Here is an 18173-nt window from a genome sequence, read left to right on the forward strand (position 1 = left end):
GACATAAATGTTCCAATTTTTTATGTTTTCATGACAGAAGCAGGCATGATGCGTCTGGTGAATGACAAAGGTTCAATCCCCCCCGTCGCTGCTCACTCACTCTAGTGTGTACTAGTGAAGCAGATGTGATGCGTGTAAAAAGTGTCAAAAACAAAAATTTCGCCGCACCACAGTGGTACCTGATAACAGGATGGACCGCTTGTTGTTAAGCATGGTTCATGGAGCGCCCCGCTTTGATTGTGTAGCGTTAAAGTGTCGACAACCTCTATGGCAGGGTTCCCTATGAAAGGGACTTTGCCAAAATAAAAACAACAGGGAGCCGCTCGTGTTGCGCTGAATTATTTGACCCTTTAGCAAGATACTCATAACGGGGCTACTGGGGTAGCTTGTAGGCTATCTGTTGGAAACCGCTGCTCTGTGGTGTTCCCTTGGCAACTTGGAGGTAGAAAGCTCCAGTGTCCAACAGAGTTGAAAATGGACAGGGAGAGCTGACAGGTACTCAATCGTGTGTCAGACTGTGATCCCGAATAACACAATAACACAGGAAAGCAGTAGAATATGAGATTATTTATTCACATTCATTTCTCAATGATATCACAATTAAAAAAAAAAGAAATATAATATGTTTTTGTCAACAAAGTGCCATCTGGTGGGGCACTGCCCCAATACAAAATATGTTGTCAATAGGCACAGTAATTCCGAGAAAAATCATATTTCATTCACGTCTCCTACATTAAAAGTGTTTTGTCCTCGTCAGGTGCGGCCCTCTCCCAGCCCCGACGGATGCGGGTGATGTTTCGGTCCACGCAAGGCAGGAGGAGCAGTAGCTTCAGCACCAGCACCACGGTGGGCACCACCAGACTGACCATGTAGCCCTCTGGAGTGTGCCACTTATACATGGAGGGGCGAAGGAACTTGTCCCAACCGTACAGGTAGGTGTGGAGGGTGCAGAGCAACAATGTCAGGTGGCCCAGCTTTGACTGGAAAATAAGGAAGTGAGATGTCACACACACATACACACAGGAACATGGATTTATGATGGCTCAGTGGGCGGCAATAGATTTTGTCCCACCCATGCTAGCAGAGATGGGAGCAACTCTTTGATTTACAAGTCTCGAGTCAGATCTCAAGTAAAGACATTGAAATCCAAGTCAAGTCTCATGTCAAGACAAGACAGGTCAAGTCAAGTCTGAAGTATTAGGCTTGAAATTTGTGGGTCTATTCAATTTGCCAAATACAATGAATGCATTTTGAATTGTCTTATGTTTTAAATCAAATAAGACCAGTGCAGTGTGACAAGACTTCGTCACAGAAAAAAATGCTGACAGAGCATTGAGGATTTAGTCAGTGCACAGACATGTACAGTAATCCACGCATTCACTGTCTGTTCTTAAACCTGATTGGACGTGAACAGATGCATTCTATGAGGCATATTCAAAGGGAAAATATGTTGTCTTTCTGGAAATGACATAACAACCATCATGTTAGTTGAATACTTTGAAGTTTTACTCAACAAATCACTGAAAATCTCATTTTTATTTTCAAGTCATCAAGCTAAAGTCCAAGTCAGGACCCGAGTCATTGATGTCAAAGTCCAAGTCGAGTTGCAAGTCTTTGATGATATTGTCAAGTCCAAGTCGCATGACCCGAGTCGTGGTTTTACAAAAGTACATTTTTAGATAGCCTTTATTGCCATTGTACTGTTTTTCATTTTAAACTCTATCCTGAATGCATTAAGTTTATTTTGGGGGCTGCAAGTTGGTGACTCTGTTCTCGGGCGTTATCGATATCAAGTATTGCATATTTTTTACCATCTTGTAGTTCATATTTTTCTCCACACACACCGCCACTTCTCTGCCACTCTTGTTCCTGTTGGTTTAGTTCAGTTGGTATCCTTCCAGTTAAAAATCCATTCCGTTCTCAGCACTGATCCAAATTTCTGGAGGGGCTCTCTGCACAGGAACATTTTCAGGTTGAAATGTCTCTTCTGTTCTTGTTGCTTAATTTATTGGTATTAATGTTTCTTACGTTGTTATTGTGTTTTCTTTCTTTTTGTTGGGAGAATGAACAGAATAAGAATTTCATTGTGTAGTATAATTACCTGTTTTACTGCGCATGTGGCAATAAAACTCTTGAATCTTGAATCTCCAAGTATTTAATCGTTTCATGTTTTTCATCCACACGGCAACGGCATTCTGGGTGCCTTGAAAGGGTATTTTTAATTTCTAATAGCACTGTTGCAACAAAACGACACCTCCCTCTATGTACTACACCTGGAGCAGAGACGCATACACAATTACACACGTCGCATTCTAGTTTTTGTTCGTGTGTGTAGCGGAAGACAACGGACTTGTGCTCATGCGTTCTTTTTTATTCTATAGATTTGGTGTGCCACGTGGTTCTGTCTGTGTGTCCGTTTACAGTACCACATGTGGGTGGCAGAAAAAAGGAACTGAAAGTTCTCGTGTGGATGAGACTATTTACTAATCCGACACTGTGTGGGCGGAATTTTTTTTTCAACCCGCCCAACAACATCAACAACATCAACAACATCAACATCTCAAGAACGCTCCCGTGTGGACACGGCATGAGATCGCAGTTACTTTAAATGGAATGTTCAGTTAGTGTAATTATTGCTCGATATTGCTAAATTAGCATACATACTCTGAAATGAAGTAGTAGAAGCAGTTGCTGCAAATAATGGAAAAGAAATGAGTGTCTGGATCTATGTCATTCTCCACGTCCAGTTTTTTTATGGTGAATGTGGTGAAAAGATTCCGATTCCAGATCTTCTTGTTCAGCAATCCTTCATATTGTAATGTTGTTGAAGTTCCAGTGCTTTCATCCTTCATACTGGTCCGGTTCTTTAATGTCTTTGACAACAAGCACCTCTTCATGTAGATTTTGCAGGTGGTGCTCAAAGTGCCCTCAATTTTCCCCTGCTTCCTTACGTTGTGTGTTCTCTTGGCTATGCTGGTGTTTGGCAGATGCTCTTTCATGTAGAAGCTACTTCCTGTCAGCTGGCTTCCCTGCTTCAGCATTGCCATTTTGTGTTTTTCATTGGTGAACTTTATAAAGACGGTTCAATATGTCTCAATATGTCTCAATATGGCTGACATCCACCTTCACCCCCTTTTATTGCAAAAAGTTGGCCACTTGTTGCTTTGTTGAAGCAGCATCCAAGTCCTCCTCGTCTGTCCTTGGCTGCCTTGATGGAAGACCTTCATTGATGAATGTGCTCTGCTCCATCTCATCCGTTGGACACTTCATTTGCTCTATTCTGTTTCTTGAGAGCTTGACACAATGCACTGTTTTCCTCCCTCAGATCTTTGATGTCAGGACCCAGTGAAATTAATTTAATGTATTTATTATTAAATTTAATAATAATGAATAATGAATTCATAGAAATTAAAATACATTAAAATTAATAAAGAAATGAAATACAAATAAATAAATACAGGATATGGATTAAGCAATAACTAATTAAGGGCCCAATTCTCCCATGTGTGTGAGGGTGAAAAGGCACACAGCTAGGGCTGGGCGATATAGACCAAAACTCATATCCCGATATATTTATGTTGAATATTGATATACGATATACATCCCAAATATTTTTTCCATAAAGTGAGTTTAGACAAAGTCAAAGTTGTTTCATTGTTTCATTAAAATAAAAATAAAAAAGCCGCTAAAATAAAATAGTCCATTCTTTTTGTGAAATAAATATACAAAAACTGAAATGGAATGATCAATCTTCTTTATAAGAAACCTTTAGCTATGCTCAAATCCTCAGCTAATGCCAAAAGCACAAAAGAACAACATATGAAATGAAGTGCTCCGTTTAAGAAGACATTTTTAAATGTCAGCAGCAACTCAAAAATACTTTTTTAGAAAGCAGAACCTTTTTAGAGAGACAAAAACGTGAATAAAAACACCTTAATTACACTAAAAACGACAAATAAACTTCATTCTTAGTTTGTTAATAAAAAATTGGCCATCCCTTCAACAAAATAAAATAATTGTAATATTTTATCAAGGCTTAGCGCCTGTCAAAGTCTAGACAGCGCCACACGTCGAGTCATACTGCTACTATCACAATTGTTTTTTCCAATTGTTTTTCTTTCTTTCTTTCTTCCTTATTTTCTGGACAATATTATAAATCTACAACATAGTTCTTGTCTTTCCACTGCAACAGCCATTCATCTGAAATAAACGTTCAGTGATATTATCAATCAGCCAGTTATCCGGTCGCTTCAACTGCTAGGTACGGTGCATCTGCAGGGCCTGCCTTGCTGATGTTCAACAAACGGCCTGCCTTACGTTTGTAGCCGACATGAGAACAGGGAAGCTGCTTTAAGCCATAAGAGTATGTCATTAACGGTTGGACAGTTTGAACTATGCGACTAATAGAAGGCACATATTGTAGCGTATGACAGACGCTCTAAAAAGGATGACGAGGTGATCAATCAACAATCGCTTTATTGAACAAAATAGGTTCCCATTGGCCACAACCACGCCACGAAGATCAGCACGAACGCAGAATAGGAGAAAAATGGAGCGGACTGTCAACTGCCAAACTGTCACTCTCCCCCTCGTGCACACACGCATCCAAAGCCCCTCCTGATGCATTCATGGCAACGGTTGGACTAAACAGAAGTCTTAACATCACACATAAGTGCAGGGTCGCTACACTATGTAACAAGTGAAACAAACTTTCATATGCGGAGTTGCTATTTGCATACTGGTTGTAGCGTATACACACACACGCCCACATCACCATGACGACACGCACGCACAAAAGCACAGGTAAGGAGGCTACGCAGTACAATGTAGCCAAATATTCTTCTGGGTGAAATGCACACATCAATTAAACCTGTTACATTCTCCTTCAACGGATAAGGCCTTTTTAAATTAAAAGTGTGCTTTATCTTTTTTACAGATTTCAATGACAGGCACATGTGTCAGGAAAACTCCATGTTCCATGATTTTCAGACAGCCCCCAAAAAATGGCAAAGTTCGCCTCCTTTGCCAGTGAATCACATAAGTCTGCCTTCGTGGGTTTGCTTTTCGCACGACAATAGGAATAAGGGAAACGTGCGTAACTCCAAATGCGTAGAAAAGCACAAACAGAATAGGCCCTGAAGTAATGATAAATAACATACAGTATATTTACTGCTTGATATCCAAGCCAGTGACCAAGGACAAAGTATGCCCCTGAAATTACATTTGATGAATAACTTAACATTTAAACTACTGCTCTAATTTCTGCTGGAGTAAAGGGGAGGGCTGTGGAATGAGAAAATGAGCTTCCTATGACCCAGTTACATTTATGAATGATCATTCTCCCATAGTGAGGCTGACTGATTATGTTTTCAATTGATCAAGATGCGGGAAAAGGGCAAACAAAGTAAGGAAATACAACTAAGAGTTACAGTATGTACTTTTTAAAATATTATTTCTAATTAAAGAAATGGACATCTGTTTATTAACACCTGTATTGTAAAGTCCTCATCATTCACTGCCTAATTTCACGCTACTGAATGTGGTGTAAAATCAGCAGCTAATTATTATATCCTACAAGCAAGTTGACTGTGATTTTCCACGCCAAGTCCACCTGAGCACAACTTTTTTTTTTTTTTAGCACACTGTAGTAAAATATTACCCGCAGGCAACATTTTCAAGCGGATGCCAACTGTGCATTTTTATTATTATTTTATGAATTTGGTGAATCATTAGTCTCGTTGCGGCTCACGTTTTTTTTTTAAGGTGCCAGCCTGCATCCAAGCTGGCTCATGTAGCTTCGCACTAATGTGTCTGAAACATCCAACAATGTGCGAGTCTGTTTTTCACATTCAGTGCCTTTGCGGAGAATGACTGCCAAATCTGTTGGCTACAGAAGAATGTGAAGCATTTAGCATTTCTTTCTGAAATCATAGCGTTTCAGTGCAAATTGGAGCACTTGATCGGGTAAAGGGTGAAGAAATTGTCTTGATTTAACTTGAGTGTTTGCCTGACATGCCTGACTGACACTCATTCGGTCAATCAAATGTTATATCGGACTTTTCATATTGGCGTTGTAGCACAAAGTGCAATTCACGACCAGTGTGAGGGAAATAGACACACACCCACATAGTCTTTGGAGCTGACAGCTGAAATCAAAAGCAAGAAGTGTCAAGAAGACAAAACTGTCTGAGAAACAATTGATTTCAGAAAACGCTGCAGGCTGTGTAAACTGCAAGATAGAAATGAGAAAAATCAGAGATAAAAATGTCAATAAACAGTAATAATTCAAACTGTCTAAAATACTCAAATATACTTTAAAAAATAAGAAAAAACAGATTAAATGAATAATAGAGAAGAATAAAATACAGTGAACAGAAAATGTACAAAAAAGTATTTAAAAAAATAGTCATGAGAAGCTAGACTAAAAAGATGGGGTTTGACTATGAGGCCGTATGATTTTTTTCTTGCCAATCAAGAAATAATTGAACAATACTGAATCAAGAATTTAAAGGAAATACTAATAATATATCATTAACATAATAATAAACTAAATGGATACTTTAATAATCAATACAAATAAATAATATTAACTACAGATACATTTTGATATATTTTAAAGCATCCAAACAAAAAAAAATTGCAAGAATCACAAATTTTGGGGAAAAACATGGATTCCAATTAGAGTCCTTTAAAGCAGTGATTCTCAACTGATGGGTCGTGACCCAAAAGTGGGTTGCAGAGCCATTTTCATTAGGTCGTGGGTTAAAAAGCAAAAAAAAGCAGATAATGACCCAATGTCAGTGCCATGTTTAAGGGTGACTTGGTCAAGCTCGAGAGGGAGGGGAAGGACATCGAGTGTGCGCTTAATATGCCGTCAGTTCAACACACAGCTGCAGATATCTGCTGGAAAACGGCACCATAAAAAGTGAGACAGCGTCTCAAAGCTGCAGCTTGCATTGTGATGAATGGGTGAATTCCGCCCACAATGAAGACTGCTCACGTTCCAAAGGTAGCACCTCTGGGAAGCCTTTTAAAGCCCTTTAAATATAAGATATTTGAGAAGTTTGAGTTGAAAATTTTCTTTAACTTGGGCCGCGGCGGGTCCCACAAACAAAGCAGTTGAGAACCACTGCTTTAAAGCTTTCATTTGTGAGTCAATGTGTGTAATAAAATAACATTGTCACCTGTTTTCATCATGGGAAGATCATCTAACTGAACTAAATTGATCTAGTATACTGTAAACACTGGCATACAATATGGGATTGTGTCATCACACACACACACACAAGCACACATATCCACACATATGCAAGCACAGACAGTTGCATAATAAGCAGTCTGTTGGGGAGCTTGTGAGTGAAATAACTGCTTGAGCGCTTGGGTGGGGAAAATCCAGCGACATTTTGGCCCAGTTATGACTGGCAGTGTTTAAGGTAAACAGGATACAGGGATTTTGCCCAATGCTTGTGCTGCGTCAGTACACACAGTACACTGGACCTTTGTATTCAGGGTCAACACACACACACACACACACACACAGACATCCAGTATTAAATGACTACCTGTATGAAGCTGAATTCCCTCCAACTGAGAGCGTTGCTAACTGAGGGGAGAGACGTTATTCCTAGTAGAACGTACAGGCCGAAGCCTAGAATTCCCACAGAGTAGTAAGAGTCACTTCTCCAGGCGATGGTCGTGTCGAATTTTGACGTTTGGTTCTCCCTGATCTTAATAAGACAGCAACACAAGACAGGGGTTGGTATATTAATGCAAAATCTATCTGATTTTTATTTTTGTTTTGCTTAAATGTAACCGTGTGTCAAGCACTTGTCTTACCTGAGTGACAATGCTGTCAGAAATCCTGAATCTCACATAATATCTGTAAGATTGAGAAACTCTGTCATTCACCTTTCTCAAGCTAATGCAACACATCGAAATAGAATTCCAATTTATTTTGCCTCAATTGTTATTCTTCCTCACACTACACAACGAGAGCTACACTTGTCAATGTGTTTCAAATATGCTTATGTAATCCCCCCCTTCTTCATGTCGTAACAATTACTGGCACTTTTTACAACACTATAGCAGAGGAAGAAAATAATAAACAATGGGAAATAATAGATAGCCTTTTCAGTGTTGGAAAAAAGCAAAGAAAAATTAAAAAAACAAATTAAAATAATAAAATGTAAATAAATGGCTAGAAAATTTTTAAAAATGCATTTAAAGTGAAGAGAAGAATGAATATAGACCCGTGCATCTCAAATAGTGGGGTGGGCGGGGATGGGTGACAAACTGTCAGGGAGGGGCGTGAGAGGCAGCTAGCACTTTCAGTGTTACTGCAGACCTGCCAACATGTACACATTTATCGTACTCAACATGCAGTTTACGCTTGTATGCTTCACAGCTCTCCATTCCGTTGCATTTTCCTGGTTTCAGTTTTTAGTTCAGTTTTTACAGTACAGATAAATAAATAGATATTTTTAGTTTCTCAATCATAATTCAAATCAGGGGGGGCGTGAAAACTGGTCTGGCCCCTGGGGGGTGCATGACAGAAGTTAATTGAGAAGCACTGATATAGACAACGCATTTGGCAGCGAATTGCTGTTTTCTTTTGTTTTTTTTAACACTAAGGTTTTTTTTCTTTTCGCTTCTGACCGAATCGCGTGAATAGTTTTGGATGACGTTTTACAACGGATGCCCTTCCTGACGCAACCGTGGACGGGAATCAAACCCACGCCCTCTGCCATTAAAGGTAGAAGAGTGAGAGGATTCTTCTTCTTTTTTTTTTTTTAAAGCTAGCATCAATGTAAAAAATAAAACAGTTAAACATCAACATTAAATGGCAAAAGCTTTTAAATAAAGTTTATAAAGCACCTTATGGGGATGATGAGCGTGTAGAGTACGTGTAGAAAGGCAAAGGCGAGTGCCAATAGTCCCAACTGCTTCCTGCATAGCATCCATCGGTCCAGCCAATCAGGGAAGCGCCTGAAAAAGCAGCATACCTGTCGGGTCCATTTTATTTTATTTTTTTTTTCCAAATTGCAACACATCAACCCTCTACCTCAATGTCTCACCTGTACTTAGTTCCTCTGTACAGCTGAAGGAAGGCGGCAATAACACCAGGCAGGTAACACAGTGACAACATGATGAGCGACACGATGGGAAACACCTGAAAAATGCACACTTCAGTTACAAGATGTTACACCTAAAGGGCGCCTGTCAAATCTTCACCTTGTTGGCCAGGGACACCATGATTCTGAAAGAGATGTCTTTCCCCTGAATCACGTAGGCGTAGATGACGTCTCTGATGAGCAGGTAGAAGAAGAAGAAGGCGGTGAGGCACAAGGCGATTTGGAGGGGCAGCCTCCACTCTGGGAACAGCTGCAGGGGGATATCCTCCAGCTCTCTGGCTGCAGACAGAGACCCCCTGTCCAAAACTGTGAGGCCCATCTTGGTGACCACCTCTGCTACGGCCTGCTTTGCCTCTGCACTGTTCCCACACAGGTAGACCTGTAATATTAATAGTATTATCATGAATACACTGTCTAATAGCAGGTGATTGTATCAACCAGTATATTATAATTCATATTGAAAATACAGGGTCAGGCAAAATGATCTGACACATTTGTAGGTTAAATAAAAGGCAAATAAAGTAAAGAAACAAAAACGTGTTTACATTTTCGAAAAGTACGTATAATGCCATTTTTTTTCATATAATGCCATTTTGCTTTGTTTCTTTATAATGCCATTGTTTTTCGTTTCTTTTTCAGTTGCTGCCATGAATTGGACTGGTGAGCATCGCGCTTTCATTGTGGAAACGAATCTGTAACCGCAACACAACGAGCGTTCCGTTTGCACTTCAGTCTTGGTAGACATGATCCAGTACCACGAAACACCATCTTGTTACGGGTTACCAACTTCACAGCTACTGGATCTGCATTGAGTGTGTGGACAGTAATGGATCCCATTTGACTGATTTAATTTTTAAAACATAATGAAACAGAATGGCATTATATGTACTTCTGGAAAATAAAAACACTTTCTTGTTTCTTTACTTTATCTGCCTTTTATTTAACCTACAAATGTGTCAGATCATTTTGCCTGACCCTGTATTACAAGAAAACCACCTCACAACATTAAGGAAGCTGACATGTATAAAAAGCTAAACAAATACATACAAAAACAAACGTTCTCACATGATATTACCATCACAGTAGTCAGATGAAAAGCTTGCCATACAACACAAACATAACATAACATTAATGTAAAAGCATTTCATAAAAACGTAACACAAATAGTTTTTTTGATTTATTGTATGAAAATCTTTTCCTATAACTCTGAATTTGACTTTAATTTCGTTACATGTGTTTTTCAAACATGCTGTAATAAAAATACTGTAGATTTTTACGGTAAAACAATTAAATAAAATAGTAGCTTGGTCGCCAGAATTTGACCTTTGCTGGTTTTTATTTTGTTGTTTTTCTTGGCTTTTAACAATAAATTGAGCAAAGAACTCAAACAATGTACTAAAATGCACCACATGCTGTGTTTATAAGATATATGGAAAAAGCAGAATACTGAAAACCAGTGTCTGATATCATTTGTCCTGAATTCTTTTCTTTCTAATTTATCCTGTATCTAAGCAATTACAATGTTTATGTCAGTTTGATGTATTATATATTCTGTTTGTATTCAGTCATTATTCTGTGTTTTTTTTCTTAGTTGTGTTTTTTTTTTTTACTCCTCTATGTACAGTATGGTTAACGTAATCCCTGTTGATACTTAATCAAGGTGTAGTGGAAATGCATTGTCGATGAGACAGGAGTACAAGATGGGTTGAATCAAGCTTACTTTGCACTTAACGAGTATAACAAGTATCGTCCTCAAGTACACTCGTAACCTGGACAATATATAAATGTTGCCTTTACAGCGATAGCAATGGTCATTGTTGATGACACTGTCTGAGAGCTCGTAATGGAGCAGTATGTCTATTGTTGTGGTTGTCGTATTTATATTATGGTAGTAACATAAATACGCCATTGCAAACTACAACCACCATACTAAGCATGTTAATTATTACTTTCAAATTAATACAAATTAAAACTGAGCATTTTTTTTCTGTGTAAATGCAGAATTTTTGATACAGCTTGAATTGGATCTCATTAGGCATTGGTGTACCTAATGTACTGGCCAGTGTGCAATATTCTATGATTTCATTATGAAAATATAATCTTGCCTCTTGGGGGTACATACAATTAAAGCACTTGATAAATCTTCAAGGATGAAATTGTACTTTTTTTTTTAAGAAAGCCAATAAATTAAGAACAATCGGTCAACGATGCTCCAAATATACCAACACGCACACACGCACACACGCGCACACATATGTGCTTACGGAGTCCTCTGGGAGTGTTCAAACGGATTAGACTGAAACAACAAATACCAACATATGCTGCCGTTTCGCAGTACAGAGCGAGAAAGCGAAATGTGGGCTTGGACGCTCAGATCCAAGAGTGACTTTGAGTTAATTGATTCAAGGATACATCAGACGTGGCTCTCGCAGCAAAGACACCGAGCCGACTCCTCAGATTTGGCTGCTGTCGCGCGGAATTGGTTTGATCCAAACTTCAAAACGAGTTAATAATATAATTTGGACTGAGATTCTTTCCAGTTCGACAGACACCATTATTTTTAACTTGTTGGTCATCACCCCCCACCGCGGGAACACATCAGAGACTGGCCAAAGGCTTATCGCTCTGCTGTGGCCGTTGAATTACCGGATAAATTGCGTCAAAATCTATATTTTTTTGGCATATTTTCAAGACACCAAGGAAAATTAGTTTGTTGAAACTTGTGATACTCTTTGACAAGATGACAACACTCTTTAAATACCTGTCTACTGGCATCTGAGGGTCCATTCTGCAGAGCCCAGGCAGACAAGGTGTTAAAGCCTTTCACCACTTGACAACCAGGAAGCAGTCTGGAAAGCAAATACAGTTGCTGATTCAAACCTCAGACGTCCTTATATTAAAGCTGCATGCTTTACTTGCGCTCACTTCTGCAGATATGCAGCATTGGCCTCCGGGTAGAGGTTCTTCTCAGGGTTGTTGCTGACATCTACCAGCACCTTTGGACCAAAGGTAGGGTGGAAAATAAGCAAACAGAAAGACCTAGGGTTGATCAACTGAAATAGAGGATGACTCCTACAAGTACACACCAGTAGGGTAGAAAAAGGATGTGCTCAATATTATTCAAACAGCATTTTAATTTATGTTCATGCGCAAAGTGTATAAAACGCAAGTAATGGTGATGGTAATTATCACGGTTTTGTTTGTTTTAGACATGCTGAACGTGTCTGAGCAATTACCGATAGCGTGTTAAAATGTTACCATTCTCTATGGTGAGAAAAGGAGGACTGTTTTTATTGCAATGAGGTTTTGTGTTTGTAGGCTTAAAGGAAAACTGCACTTTTTTTTTTATTTTGCCCATGATCTACAATCCTTATGTGAGGCATGAGCACATAATCACACACACACCTGTCTCTTTCTCTTTTCTGTGCGTCCTAAAGATATAAAAACAGCTACGAAAATGCAGCTAAGAATGCACAAAATGGGAAACACTTATTGAAGCCTTCTGAGAAAAACTCCAAAAAGTGCCAACAACGCTCCATTTACATATAATGTGACTAGCATATTAACCAAGCTAGACCGACATTGTTATTATTATTTTTAACATTGCTACGCTGATCGAACTATGTTACTGGCGTGTTGACACCTTGCCACACCACACAGGCTAGCTACTAGCCGGCTAGCAACTAGCTTCCCCGTACACTCGCCCGCAGCGCGTCACAGCTCGCTCACAACGCCTCAGGCCACTACCGAAGGGTAAAGCTACATATTGGAGCTGCTGCTGTGTTTTTATTTTTGAGTTTGGAAAAGTTAACGCTAGGTGTAGGCATTGGTTTCTATGTTGCTATGTGAAATCAATGCGCCCAGGAAGGACGTTGCGGTAATGCCTAAAAGGACCAAAATCCGACAAAATACTGTAAGTATTATATGTTACCATGAATGTACTTGTTACTACATGGTCACAGCATGTATATAAAACCATAAAACCCTGTTGGAGATTTTTGAAGGTGTTTTAATAGCGGTCTTTGAAGGAGGCATAGGTGTGTCCCATTACGTGCAGTAATGAGCTACCTCTTTTGATCTATTTTTATATCATTAGAACGCACAGAAAAGAGAAAGACGTGTTCATGTGAACACACATGGAAGACGATGCAGTACATTCACTTTACACTGCTTATTCTACTGCAACCTTCGGGGCCTCCAACCTTTTTTATTCTACTTTGACTAAATGCAAGTGGAGGGCTACTAATACTTCTAACATTTATGAAAAGCCTTGTTCTGGTAAATGGCCTTTCACTTGTATAGCGCTTTTCCACCTCCAGGGCACTCAAAGCACTTTGACACTGCTCGCACATTTTACCTACTGATGAGAGCAGCATCAGGGGGTTCAGTATCTGAATGACACTTCGACACAATCACGGGAGGACGGAGGATCGAACCCTTTACAGTGTCAACTTTTCATAATTATTAGAGTTACTTTATTAGAATTACTGTACGAACGTAGACGTGAGCTATTTGTGTTTCATTTATATGACTGGCAACATTTAATTTACACTTTGTTCCCTTTATTCCCTTGTCTTTATGCTATTTTGTGGTCATTTCTCATTAAGTAGAGTCATAATTGAACTGAACAGTTATAAAAAATAATAACAGTTTCAGCAGATATTATTTGACCCTACGTCCTATTATTGGTTTTAAGAAATTGCATATTTAAGGAAATTGTATGTTGTTTTTGCCTAAATACATTTTCAAGCATGAAAATGGCTACATTAAATAAAATACAAATACAAGGCATTCAAAACACTGATTCAAAGACTTTGATAAACTGTAATATTCAACACTGATCACTAGGTGTCAGTAATGTTCCTGTAATGGTCGGCGAGACACACCAGCTCCAAACTTGATCGCCGGAACAACAGGCTTTGTTTTCAGGTTTAAATTAGGCCCAATAATAATAACATCATAATCCAAAAAATAACACGGGCTACTGCTGTGGCCGTAATCCATCTAAAACTCAACTCTAAACCCCCGACGTTGCTTCCTTTCCTCATGTCTGGAACATTTATTGCAACACGCACAAGCATGAATCTTATTTATGTCTTAAGTGGCTTATTTTCTCTGATTACATCTATTTTATTGGCTAATACGAGTATAAAGGTGACTGACTCTAGGGTTGCTATTTCATGCCTATAGGGCTCTAATAATGTTAAAAACTGTATTTAGATGGTAGTAAACAAGTTTTATGTGGTCTGACTACCTATATGTTTTATAAATAAGGAATCCTACTTCACGGAAATTCGCTTCTCACGTTCGGGTCTGGAACTAATTAACCGTGATAAACGAGGGATTACTGCATCTGCTGTTTTCAAGGATACATCTTTTTTATTTGAGGACAAATATGTCCTCGGTTTACGTTGTTTATGATGTTTCATGGTTATGTAGGCATTGCCATTAGCTTTTAATGCTGTACAAAAAGGAAAAAGGACTAGTTATGTGCATGAATACGTTGGTGGAGTAACACTGAGTCACATCGCTCCACTGAGAGGAAGTACAACATTTCACATTTCCCTGTCACATTTGTTCTTTTAGTTAACTGCTCAACTTTTTACATCTCCTAAGGCAGTGAGACAGACACGCCTCCTGGCACCAAAACTAGACTCATATCACAAGTCTAGCAACTCGTACGTAACCCGAGGACCACCTGTATAAAATGCGTGCTTTAGTTTGAGATAAAAGATTCTCTCAACATGAATTAAAAGGAAGAAAGTGCAGCACTTCCGTACAGTTTGTAATACCAGGAATACTCATCAAAAGTACCTGTTTTCTCTTATTAACCTTTTTCTCGATTCAGCAAAAAAAAGAAGTCACCATAAATCAGTGATAATTTATAAATACGTGATAATAATGTACGGCAGATATGTACCGAATGTTAAAAAAGTCCACAATTTGTACAAGTTTATGTCGTTATGATTCACTGGCAACATTTATTCTTCAAGCGTTGGGATTTGGCACTGTCCTCGAATGCAGCATAATTGCTGTGTGATGCAAAAGTGAAACTTACATATAATTTGCACACCGTGAATCTGATGTCATCTTACGTTATCATTCATTAGGGGTGAGTACTGTACCTATATATATTAAATATGCAGCAGACACGATAAAGCTGGCAGGTCAACGGAAGTACCTTTCCTTCCAGTTGTGAGGCGAGCGTCTCCATGAAGCCATAATGTTCTCTGTGTATACACACAAAAACCAGACTGGCCAACTGGGCTGCGTCAGCATGACTCAACACCTACATGACAGACACAGCGCTCAGGATTAGCAAACACTCAGTGGTAGTCACAACTGGTGGGAATTAATGACAATCAGTTGGAAGTAATTAAAAATATATGCAATCTGTATGACATGAGTGTCCGTAGTAGGAGTCATTTTTGGCCTGCAGCTGTTTTTTTTATATATGCTAAAAGTCCAATTCATTAGTCATTAATGAGATGTATATTATTAGATATTACACATTTCTCTAGTTTATTCATCCATCCATTTTCTATACCGCTTCTCCCTATTAGGGTTGCGGGGGCATGCTGGAGCCTATCCCAGCTAACTTCGGGTGACAGGCGGTACCACCCTGGACTGGTCGCCAGCCAATGGCAGGGCACATATAGACAAACAACCATTCACACTCACATTCATACCTATGGACAATTTAGAGTCACCAATTAACCTAACATGCATGTTTTTGGAATGTGGGAGGAAACCAGAGTACCCGGAAAAAACCCACGCATGCACGGGGAGAACGTGCAAACTCCACACAGAAATGCCCAAGGGAGAATCTAACCCAGGTCTTCCCAATCTCCAGAGTGTTACTGTGTTGGCCTACATGCTAACCACTAGACCACCGTGCAGCCCTCGTACATATTATACATGTATTTATGTATTCTTTATTACTGAATAAGTTGACTTTACTATTACACATTCTTTATCCCTTTTCCCTACAACAAAATGGTCACCTGGGTAATGATGAACAGGAAGTGAACAAACTATCAGTAATTAGTAATTAGTTAACTATGTGTAACAGTGAAGGATTAAATCATCACTGCTTCTTACTTCTTTATAACCATGTTGTTAAGCATGTTTGAATGCATTACATTACCTTTAATATTTTTTTTACATTTTGCATTTTATTCTATGTATCTATTGTTAATTCTTGTAAAACAAAAAAAAATTGTTCTCAAAATTATGACTTTATTCAGATCCTCATGTTTTTCCCCTTTTTAGTGTGACCAAAATACTCCTTATATATATATATATATATATATATATATATATATATGACCAACAAGTAAAAAATTATATATATATATATATTTTTTTTTTTTTGTTAATGTTATTTGAAATAATTATTTCATTGAACAACAAAAGCACGCATGTTGACTATAGTATCAGTATCAGTATTATATACATAATCAGTATGAAGATTGATGAATAAACATAAATATAAATGCACAAAAAAAGTCGTACAGTACACAACGACAATGAAAGCACAACCCTTAATGAGCATAATAGTTTGCAAAATGTTACGTATTTTGCATTGTGGTAGGTTGTTTTGTTGCAGCATGATTGTTTTCACAACTACAGTACATCGTTTCGCAAAGTCAGCCGTAAATTCCAAAATGTCAAAATCTCCAGGATTTTGCAACACTACTCAACAGTGATTGACGAACACAAAAGTGATGTTGAAGCAGAAAAATACACTCATATTAACAGTTCAGTTCAGCTGATAACGACCTTTTTCTTTTTTTCTATCGTGAACATTGTTAACACGCTGACTGAACTTCACAACCATAGCCATTCCGTGTGTGTGTGTGTGTGTGTGCATTACCTGAGCTCCTCGAGGCAAAGAACCGCAAGTGTGAGGTCTGCGGCTGCCGTACACCACCTTGTAGTCCGTCTGTAGCAGCCGCTGGCCCAGGGAGCGTCCCAAGTCTCCCGTCCCGAAAATGCATACCGGCTCCTGCTCCAAAGTGGCCTCTCCTGCTCGTCCTCCCAGGGAATGCAGAGACATGCTCTCTGGCTTCACCTCTTTTGACATTGGCGTAGAAATACAGTAAAAGATATCCACCAAAGCTAAACACTTAAAAAAAAAGAAGTCTAGCTTCAGTGCAACAGAATTATTCTGAGAAAAACTTTTCTTCTGGCGCTGGAGAACATGTGTCTTCCATGTGTTCTACCACATTGCTCTGTTGACCTACAATATTGCTAGTGGACTTTTTGTATTTGCCTTCCCCCCTCCCATTTTAGGATGGGCTAAGGGTGAAGGCTTTCCAAATTGGGAAATTCCGTGGCAAATAGTGGGAAGTGTGTGTGTGGGGGGGTGTGCATGTGTGTGCGTGTGTGTGTGTGCTGAACCCAGAACAACAAAGCTGTTCTTTTCTCTTCTGAGAAATCAGGTGGTCATCTTCTCATTTCTGAAAAACAACATCATTTCCTCACATGCTGCCATTTCTTGTCTTTGCGAAATCCCAGCATTCCATCCCACTTGTGGGAAGGAGTTCAGAGAAAATAAAAGCATTTCCCACTCACACGACTGGCAAGCACGTAAGTGTTTTTTGTCTCACATCAGGAACTCATCCTGGACATTAGCCAGCATGTTCTGTGGACGAGTCTAATATGCAAAATGGAATTCTCCCAACCAACCCCCTCGTCTCCTCCGCTGAACAACCCCCTCTCCAAATGCATGACGACTTTAACATGTGTGCAAAGGACACTGTTTAGTAGCGGGGTCAAGCAAACTGCTCACTGACTAATTAATACAATGCACAAGCAAGCCCGTCAATTTGTAGGTTAATGTGCACTCCAGTGTCTGTACCTATATGTGATTAATATGCACAGTCTCGAAGCTACAAATGGCCTTTTATTTTCCCAGCGGTCCCAAATTCTCCGGTGTTTTAGCTTGACTTTGTGACCTGTCCTACACTGTAATTACTCCCTCCGCTCTGCCGCTGCTTCACCAAGGTGCACAAAAGTGCATGTGATCAAATACAGCGG

General features: G+C 39.2%; 1 protein-coding gene across 2 annotated transcripts; it reads right to left on the reverse strand.

The window, feature by feature from the left end:
- Window positions 1-552: 552 nt before the first annotated feature.
- On the reverse strand, window positions 553-17390 carry LOC129184702 (metalloreductase STEAP4-like). 2 transcript variants are annotated; one of them, XM_054780886.1, is made up of 10 exons: window positions 17008-17389; window positions 15313-15420; window positions 12057-12127; window positions 11893-11980; window positions 9232-9510; window positions 9075-9169; window positions 8875-8985; window positions 7837-7879; window positions 7563-7727; window positions 553-980 (listed from the first exon to the last, which is right to left on the reverse strand). In XM_054780886.1, the coding sequence occupies exons 1-10, from the start codon at window positions 17215-17217 to the stop codon at window positions 729-731; spliced, it is 1422 nt and encodes a 473-aa protein (XP_054636861.1). In that variant the 5' UTR covers window positions 17218-17389; the 3' UTR covers window positions 553-728. The 2 variants fall into 2 exon arrangements, with proteins under 2 accessions (XP_054636861.1, XP_054636862.1); XM_054780887.1 differs by lacking the exon at window positions 15313-15420 and having other exon boundaries at window positions 17008-17390.
- Between the last annotated feature and the right edge of the window lie 783 nt (window positions 17391-18173).

This window comes from Dunckerocampus dactyliophorus, chromosome 7 (assembly GCF_027744805.1).
Source record: "Dunckerocampus dactyliophorus isolate RoL2022-P2 chromosome 7, RoL_Ddac_1.1, whole genome shotgun sequence".
In the NCBI taxonomy this organism is placed as follows: domain Eukaryota; kingdom Metazoa; phylum Chordata; class Actinopteri; order Syngnathiformes; family Syngnathidae; genus Dunckerocampus; species Dunckerocampus dactyliophorus.